Source organism: Sander lucioperca, chromosome 9 (genome assembly GCF_008315115.2).
Source record: "Sander lucioperca isolate FBNREF2018 chromosome 9, SLUC_FBN_1.2, whole genome shotgun sequence".
NCBI classification, from domain to species: Eukaryota; Metazoa; Chordata; class Actinopteri; order Perciformes; family Percidae; genus Sander; species Sander lucioperca.
Genome location: NC_050181.1, coordinates 21,287,888 through 21,297,870, shown reverse-complemented (window position 1 = coordinate 21,297,870; position 9,983 = coordinate 21,287,888). Strand labels below are relative to the sequence as shown.

General features: G+C 40.6%; 1 protein-coding gene across 1 annotated transcript; it reads left to right on the top strand.

Annotated features, from left to right (window-relative positions):
* The first annotated feature begins 425 nt into the window (after positions 1 to 425).
* Positions 426 to 2,192, top strand: LOC116037154 (verrucotoxin subunit beta-like). Its single transcript, XM_031280953.2, has 2 exons — positions 426 to 522; positions 634 to 2,192. The coding sequence occupies exons 1-2, from the start codon at positions 426 to 428 to the stop codon at positions 2,190 to 2,192; spliced, it is 1,656 nt and encodes a 551-aa protein (XP_031136813.2).
* Positions 2,193 to 9,983: the final 7,791 nt, after the last annotated feature.

The window sequence follows — 9,983 nt, the reverse complement described above, 5'->3', positions numbered from 1 at the left end:
TCTTTTCCTAATCATTTTGGAGGGTCATAGAGGATTTATTGTTGGTGAATGGAGGGTCAAGTCTATTTTGACAAAAGATCCCAAAACTCCTCCGGTGGCCCCTGAAATAAATAACAAACAGTCCCTTAACAGCTGCCCCCATCTATAGCAGTACATTGCTTAGCTTCTGTGTAGGAACACTTGCCTGCTTCTCCAAAGTGGGTCCAAACTACTGTAGCTGCACTGACTATGGAGAAGTATCTCATATAATTACACTTCAAAAGATCCAAACTATCCCTTAAATTGGCATCTTAAAGGCAACATGTTTTAAATACTCTTGACTTCAGAGGAGCTTGTCATTGTTAAAGCAACTACACAAGATGTCAGAAAATATGATGAGCAGTAAACTAACACACTTTCTGTTTTTTTGTAGTCTAGACTAAGGGATGGCTGAAGCCAGCAGAACGATAGAGGTGGCCGCACTTGGCCGGCCATTCAGACTCAGGATGCTGTACGACTGCCGCCAAGATTCACTTGTCCCTGGTAAGGATCCACATGTAAAGTTATTCAATGGAACTGAACAACAAAATTATAAACCAAGCTTTTATCATGCAGTAAAAGGCAATCTAACTTCCTTTAATTCTTTTCTGGCAGGCATGACACTGTGGGACTGTGATGACTTGGAAAAAAATACAAGAGAAAGGCCACAACACAACAGTGACTTTGAGATAGTTGCTTCTGAATCAATTGAGGATAAATCCTCAGCGCTAACAGTTGAAGCCTCTCTGAAAGCAAGTTTTTTAGGTGGACTGGTCAAGGTTGAAGGATCGGCCAAATATCTGAATGATAATAAGGCATCCAAAAATCAGGCCAGAGTAACTCTGACATACAAAGCTACCACAAAGTTCCGGCAACTGTCGATGAATCACCTTGGAAGAGGCAATGTTAAGTATCCATATGTCTTTGAACAAGGATTAGCAACACATGTAGTCACAGCTATTCTTTATGGGGCACAAGCCTTCTTTGTCTTTGACCGTGAGGTGTCCGAAAAGGAAGATCATCAAGACATTCAGGGCAACTTGAAGGTGATGATCAAGAAGATTCCCAGCTTTGCGATTGAGGGTGAAGGTTCTTTGAAAATGGAAGACAAGGACAGAGAAAAGGTTGACAAATTTTCTTGCCGATTCTTTGGAGACTTTTCAATTCAGAAATCTCCTACATCCTTTCAGGATGCTGTAGAAGTCTACCGAAGCCTGCCAAAATTGTTGGGAGCCAACGGAGAAAACGCCGTACCAATGAAGGTCTGGCTTTTCCCATTGACAAGTTTAGATTCTTCTGCTGCGAAACTCGTCCGTCAGATAAGTATAAGATTAGTTCAAGAATCACAGAGTGTCCTAGAGGACTTCAGTGAGCTGGAAATGAGGTGCAATGACACACTGAGGACCACCACTGCACAGCAGTTCCCACAGATTAGCAAAAAGATTAAAAGTTTTAAAGAACTGTCCTCTGAGTTCAAGCTGGGCTTCCAACAAAACTTGGCAAAGAAACTTCCGTCAATCCGAGGAGGAGGAGAGGAGGAGGCTGGGCTCGCAGAGATCCTGAAGAAGAGATATTCTTCTCCTTTCAACAGCAAAACCCTAAACAAGTGGATGGACTGTAAACAGAGAGAAATCGACACATTGATGTCTTTCACCAACATGATGAAAAACACCAAGATCGTTCCATCTCAAACAGACTTGTACAAAGAAAGTCTCAGTGCAGACCATGCTGTGTGTTTTGTCTTCACCTCATTGGGACGTGATAAACCGTACCTCTCAGCTTTATCAAACTACCTAAAACAAACAACAGACGACCCTCAAGTTGCCCATACCCACGATGTAGAGAAGGAACAATGGTATGCTTCAAGAGAAGTAGTACAAGAAATGAGGCATAAAGCAAATATCTTCAGTGACTTTGCAGAGGCCAACAAGGAGAACAAGAAGATTAAGTTCCTGACAGTGGGTTCAACAAATGAGACACAGAAAGGTTCAAGCATCTACCTTTATGAAGACGGCTTTTCTGTCAGTGAGAACTTTGAGCCGCCTTCAAAGCCTGAAACAGTGACAGTAAGTGATATAAACCACAACAGTGTGACTCTGAAGGTTTCTCCACGAGGATTTGGAGCAGAGGACATCACCTCCTACTCTGTTGAGTACTGTGTCAGGAGAGGATGAATGGAAACAGAAGACAGCATCAAAATCTGACGTCACAGTGAGCAATCTGAGTCCTAACACAGAGTATATGTCAGATGCAGAGCAGTGACTTCAGTAGGTGTTGGGCCAGCCAATGAAGTCAGTGGTTCCACTAAAACGTTACCTTGCAGCCCTCCTGGAAAACCTCGAGTTGAACCAAACTCAAGAGAGATCAGTTAGCTTGGAGAAACCTGCTGAGCTTGGACAAGATGTCCACATTTGAACTACATCGTGGCGTACGCCAAAACAGACAACGGGATGAAAGAGGAAGATCTCCAATGGAACGAAATGATGGCAGGAGCTGAAAAGGCGATCATATCAGAGCTTCAGTCAGACACAGAATATGTTGTCAGGGTCAAATGTGATTGTGGTGAAGCTGGCAGAAGCAAAGAAAGCATCGCTGTTAATGTCCGCACAACAAAGCTAACAGAATCCCTCAGAAGTACAAGCAAAAGGATGAATTCTGATTCACCATCAGTTTACAAACTGACTCTGACAGAAGAAGATATGAACATCAGTGGATGCCGAAGATTCAGTTTTGGCAAAGAAAGCACAAGGCAGAATCACACTATAATGCTTTTCGGGGTGACAGGATCAGGAAAGTCCACTCTGATCAATGCAATGATCAACTACATAGTTGGTGTAAAGTGGAAGGACAACTTCAGATTCAAATTACTTGATGAGGATCAGTCGAGATCACAAGCTGAAAGTCAGACCTCTGAAGTCACTGTGTACAAAATCAACCACCAGGATGGTTTTAAAATCAACTACTCACTGACCATTGTTGACACTCCAGGCTTTGGAGATACAGGAGGCATAGAAAGAGACGAGGAGATCATTGAACATCTGCGCAATCTCTTCTCTGCTGAGTGTTTCAGTGAAATTGACGCTGTGTGTTTCGTAGCTCAGTCTGCTTTAACACGACTCACACCATCACAGAAATGTTTGTTGCATTCTGTGCTCTCAATCTTTGGCGAAGATGTGGCAGAAAACATCCGGGTTCTGGTGACATCTGCTGGCGGACATCAACCACCAGTTCTAAAGGCAATCACTGCTTCAGGTGTCCCATGTCCTAAAACAAAAGACGGGCTTCCAGTTCACTTCAAATTCAATAATTTAGCGTTGTTTGCAAACAACAAATCATCTGCAGCAGACAGCATGAGTGAGCATGATGATGATGATGGAGGATTTGATCAGATGTGTTGGAACATGGGAACAAAAGGCATGAAGAGGTTCTTTGTTGCTTTAAATGTCATAGACACCAAAAGCTTGACAATGACGAAAAACATCCTCAGAGAAAGAAAACAGCTTGAGAAGTCACATGAAGATTTGCAGAAGCAGGTTAAAACTTTTCTAGACATACTGGGGATGGGAGGGTTAGTTCTGTTTTTACACAATCAGAAGAAGGTGAAACCACTGATAGAGAGATCTACTGAGTGTTACAACAAACTTAAAGAGAAAACACTGAAGCCAGATCCTCTCTCCACTTCCGAGTACGTTGCCATGCTTATTGAGGGAGAGAGATCTGAGGCCAAGCCAGGCTGGGAGGAACGAGTTTGGTCCCTGACAGCCATAGAAACGATATAACGGGATTTGGCCTTTTTTTTTTTATCTAAGCGCATACGAGACCTAAACAGATAACCACCAAGACAAAGAGGAGATCCATTCTGACACAGATAATATAGAAAAAACGGGACACAGAGTCTCGATACTGAGATACTTAGACAAACTCAATCCTAGATAAAGCCTTTTCATTCCTGCAGAGTTATTTGCATGTGCTGTTCACCAAGAAGGGAAACACAGATTAACATGTGTGATGATAAATATTTAAGTGTGACCACGTTATGTTTTTGGACCATTAACTTTCTGTCACCATTACCACCAATGTATAAGTCTGCAGCTCTATCTCTACAAACCTGAACATTTGTATTTACATTGTTAAATTCAGGTTTTTAAACCGCAATATCAGCTGCTTGTTACATTTTTAAATTTCTTTTATCTACTCTTCAATTTATTTTCTCTGAGATATGAAAAACATAATTAACCTGAATAATGTTAAAGACTTATTGTATTGATGTGTATTCATTAACATGTTATTGTCCTGTCCTCCTGAATCATAAAGAAACAGGTTTTTTTTTTAAATACATTTTAATCAGAAATACAAATTTTAATATAAGCAGGTTCACATAAAGGTTTAAATATATTTATTTTCTTTAACCCTGTTCATATTTTTACACTGGGTTAACAGCTTCCTGCTCAGTTTAACATGTTTATCCACTATTAGATTAGATATTAAGTTTGTTTTCTTGGAGATTTAAAAACATGAAGACAATGTGGATCATTTTAATGTCTCCTGATACTGATGTATATATTTACTACATGTTATTGTCCTGTGGGGTAATACGATGGCTGCCACTGAAAGATGGAGAAATGATTCAATATTAAACAATAACTAGATGTTATTATGCCTCAAGTGTTGTCTGTTGTCCTCTGATGTGTCAGTGTGTCTTTCTTTACTCTCTGCAGCTCCGTTTTCTCTTCCAGGACCTTTCAGGTCAGGCTGCTGACGTCCACTTCAATCCATCTGACAGAAACGCTGCAAAGTAACTGAGTACATTTACTCAAGTACTTACTTAAGTAACTAGTTAAGTTTGGAGGTACTTGTACTCTAAACTGAAGTTAACTTGAGTATTTCCATTTTCATTCATACCTAATACTTCTACTTTCTACATCTCAGAGGTAAATAGTGCTTTTTACCTCACTACATTTATCTTACAGCTATAATCACATGCTCCTGTCACAGTTATTTCGGTGAAATGGTTTCATTTTTTTTGCTGTCTACTGCTTATCTTCATTTAGTTTTCTTTAAACAGCCTGATATCTGACTGTCAGCCATTAATGTCAGTTCTACTCTCTGAAACTAGCTTTTTAATGATAATAATAATTTATTTCGGTGAAATGGTTTCATTTTCTTTCCAATCCAATCTAAATTAATTAATAAAGCACATTTACAACAACCACGTTGACCAAAGTGCTGGACATTGACATGATTTAGGACAGATTATAATCACACGAGTAACAAAACAAACATTTAAAACGAGTAACAAACTGGAAAATGAAAATGCAGAAAACAACTCAAGCAGGTTTAAAGGCCAATGAATAAAAGTGAGTTTAAGTCATGATTTAAAAATGAAGGAAGGCTGGGGGCCAATCTGACATGCAGAGGCAATTCATTCCACAGCCTTGGGGCCACGACTGAGAATGCTCCATCTCCCCTATTTTTGAGCGGCGTTCTAGGGACAACAAGGAGTAGCTGGTCAGCAGACCTTAATGACCTCAGAGGAGCGTGCGGCTTCAGTAGTTCAGCGATATAAACTGGGGCTTGACCATAAAGAGCTTTAAAAACAACAACAGAATCTTAACCCTCTAACACTGTTCACGTCAAAAATGAACAATTTACACATTCCCTGTACCATAAATATGGCATTTTTCATCAGATTGCCTCAAGACCTTATGATATCCTTCACAAAAGGCATTTCAACACATAACATTCATTGTGACTACTTTCTTTGAATTTTGAGTGATTTCTTTAACTTAGTCACACTTTTTTAGTTTACAGTCAAAAATGACCGCCATAGAAAATGAATGGGAAAGAGTATCATTATCATCCAGGAGATGTAGGACATCTCCATACACACACTCCTACAACTTTCCTGTGCTTGTGTGCCCATTCTACACATGAATCATACTTTCCACAAGAGAGCTTAGAGTAAATTATGGGAGCCCAGTGTTTTCATGAACTAATGTACTTCTCCCCCAATGTGAACCACACCTGCCAAACTAATCAATATTGTGTAAATTATAAGAAATCATCTCTTTCACATACTCCTTCTACTACTCCTCTTCACAGGTCCTTCATGCGTGAGAACCACCAATGTTCGCACACACATGCATGCACGCACACACAGAAACATATACACAAACAAACAGATACTCTCACAGACACACACATATACACCCACTCACACACACACAGTTCATGTTGTCATGTTGCCACTTGTGCATGTGAACCACCAATGTTCGCACACACATGCATGCACGCACACACAGAAACATACACACACACACACACACAAACACATGTTGTAGATGTTACTGTTCTAATGAGGTGTTATGGGTTGGTGTGTTTTATCTTATTTTGGTAGTCTGTTTCTGTTCTGTATTTTGCTCAGTTTCCTGTTTTATTTTGATAGTCTGTTCTCTGTCTTGTCTTGTCTAGTTTTACTCTCTGTTTTCCCGCCCTTGTGATTGCCCTAATGTGTTTCACCTGTTTCCCAGCCTTGTGTCACCTGTCTTGTGTTTCCTCGTTACCCTGTGTATTTAGTCTTTGTCTTTTCCCCTTGTCCTGTGTCAGATCATTTTATGTGTTTGTGTTCTTTCCAGTCAGTTTGTGTCTGTTCCCAGCGTGTTTGCATCTAGTTTACCAGGTTTGGATTCTTCCCTTTGTTCTCATTAGTTTTCTGTTAGTTTGTTCCTCGTGTTTTCATTATTTTTGGACTTTAGTTTTTGCCTGCTTCCTTTGGATTCCTTTTGTTGTTTTTGTCTGCCTCATTTTTTGGATCTCCTGTATTTTTGTGTTTAAATAAACTCTCAAGCTTAATCCTTCCCCTGCCTACCTGCCTGCTTGCCTTGCCTCTGCATTTGGGTCCACCTATTTCCCCCTGAACACATGAGGTTCTTTTTACAATAAATGTTCTATTAAAAATACTTTGATTTTTTTTTTTTTATTGGTATTTATGTTGAAATAAAGGCAGTTAAAACTGTCCGGTCAAATTTTACCGTGAACAGTAAATTAAGGGCGGGTAACATCGAACAGTGTTTAAAGGTTAAAATGGATTCTAAAGCAAACCGGTAGCCAATGAAGGGAGGCAAGAACAGGTGTGATGTGATCTGGTTTACGAGTTCTGGTAAGGAGTCGAGCTGTAAATACTGCTCTTCTTCATTTAGTTTTCTTTAAACAGCCTGATATCTGACTGTCAGCCATTATGTCAGTTCTACTCTCTGAAAACTGATAATGATAATTTAAAAAAACACAATCTTGCTCAGAGAAGATTGTATTGTAGTAGATTGTATTGATCTCAGAAACAGCAGCATTGATCTCACCACAGCTTTCAATCATATCATCAATCTTCTTCAGCAGATGGTTCAGTTTTCACTGATTCATTAATGTTCACATTTCCATTTTCCGAGCACTTTGAGGACTTCTCATCCATGCTGGCATAAAAATGATTTCCTCTTGATTTCTTGTTCATTCTACCTGGTTTTCCATGTTACTGAAGTCCCTTTCACTGCAACCCTGAACTTCCAACCCAGTCTCACGGCAGTTCATGAAATGGTCACATAATTTAATCTATTGATTTGTGTACACGGACACGTTTATGTCGTTTTTTTTTCGTGATAACAGAATGTTTTTTTAAACTAATGTATTTCAATGGGAAGCATCTTTCGTGAGCACAGCATTTCATGAACTGCCGTGAGACTGGGTTGGAAGTTCTCTAACATTACCTGGCAGAGCTGCATGTGAGAACGCAAATGTCCATTTAAACATCCCCTGATTACAAAGTCTGTGTAATCAGTCCCTCCAGGATTTCACGGCCTTTTTTTGAGATTGTTGTGGCCCAAAATGTCTGATTTTGCGGGAGCTTTTGTAAAACATTTCGATAAAAGTTGCGATGTCTTTTGTATGTTCGTTGCAATTAAGTTGCAAGAGACGGAGAAAGTGGTAAAAAAAGTTCTTTAAAAACAAAAAGGAAACTTGTTTTGGGGAGAATAAAACTACTCTGGGCTGAGATTTCCTAGGAACCTTACCAAAAAGGCTCAGGATGCTGTAAATGTTGGTATAATATGAAAATGGCTGGTGGATTTAAGTCAAAAAATAATTTATTGAATGAATCAAACATGAACATATCTGTCACTGTCAGTGGCTTGTTGATCTTTACATTGTTAGTTAATTTCCTAACCTTGCCTGGGACACACATTCATACGGTTTGATAAAGTACTTATTGGACTTTAACTTATAATTGCATTTACAATAACGAGCGTAGCTGTCCTCAATTTAGGTCATCCTGTACGTCTCATCTCCAGTTTTTCCTGCATCCACCGTGTGTGTGTGTGTGTGTGTGTGTGTGCGTGTGCGTGTGCGTGTGCGTGTGCGTGTGTGTGTGTCAGTCGCGGGGGGAACTGAGCAGCCCCGCCCACTGCAGAGAGCCGACAGGAAACAGCAGCCGCTTTCAGCGACTTTATAGTGAAAAAAACGTTACAGCGTACATTGAATATTTGTGTTTGAACAATTTATAATTGTATTCAGGTTGGCAGGACGGTCTGAAATGTTTTGCACGGTTTTTCGCTGTACGTTTTGTTGGTAAACGTGAGCTGTTTGAGTTACACACGTCTCGTCTTACAAGGCAATGAATTTGGCGACGTATGTGTGACGTCAACCCGTTCCCACTCCCGCTTGGTCTTTGGCTCTCAGAGTCACATACTGATGCAAAGTCTGGCACGTGGGACTGCTGGGATTGGTTGAAGTCGCGGAAAACTCCGGTTATTGGTCAAATTTGCGAGCCGCACCAAAGTCGCGGTGATTGTTGAATTTGCGTGAATTGGCGCGATCGTGGCATCGCGAAATCCTAGAGGGACTGTGTAATGTCCGATTGATCCCAAAGTGTGGGAGTTTACAAGAGAGTGGACGTATTTCTATCATGCTGCCGGCCCCAAACTGGAAGTAATCGAACATCTGAGGGTGAAGAAGAAGCAGTGAGATACACAGACGGCAACAAAAATATCTAACTGAAGAGACGATGACATTTACGAAATCGTTAGACAAGTTCAGGACGCGTCCAGAGACTCTTTGTTTGTTACTAAATTAGGAACCAGCTTGGAGAACGTGGTGTAATCCACGTCATGTCCTGCCTCCTGCACGCTCTACCCCGGCGCCACCACCCCTCGCCTAAACCAAGCGGAGTATATTCAGTAAGTGAGAACATGTCTGACATGGACAATCTACTGTTGGGTGAAACATGTTAGAAAGAGACACACTGGACTAGGTCCGCACCTGATTCTTTGGACTCCTGATTCTGATAACCCCTTTCCTGCCAGGTCCACCACCTGCTCCTTGGCTGGTTAGGTTTGCATTCTCTGTTTGCCAACCTGGTTCTGACCTTTTGATTGTTAATGGGATTAAAGATTTTGGACTTGCTCTTAATGTGCTGTCTCAAGTTGAGCTTTTGGGTGACTGGAAACATTACAAACTGGCGTGGTTTGTGTATGGCCCACGAAAGGCAACCCTGTGTGGTACGATGACAACACACAGGGTCAAATATACCTTGAACTCTGGCTCATTTTGGAGCTATTGATTTGGGGGGTGAAGAAAGGAAGGAAGTAGGAACAAGTATTATAAGATTAAAGAAGAGAGAGAGCGAAAGAAGATAGTTAAGGTCATCCTCGTCCATACTGTTACTATTTTATCTGCTGTTTTGTTCTCCTTGTATATTTTTGTCTGGTGTTTTATCTTTGCTCTCTTTACTTGACTGTATTTGATTTTATTTCTTTGACTGAAGCCCTATGTGACTGGTGTCTGTGAAAGGTGCTATATGAATACACTTTGCTTACTATAACGGGCATGTGTCTGTATACTGAGAGGTGGAGCAACACTGAAAGAGAAGAGCTTCTACGTCACATTTCCCATTTAATCAGATGAAAGTGAAAAATAGTCTC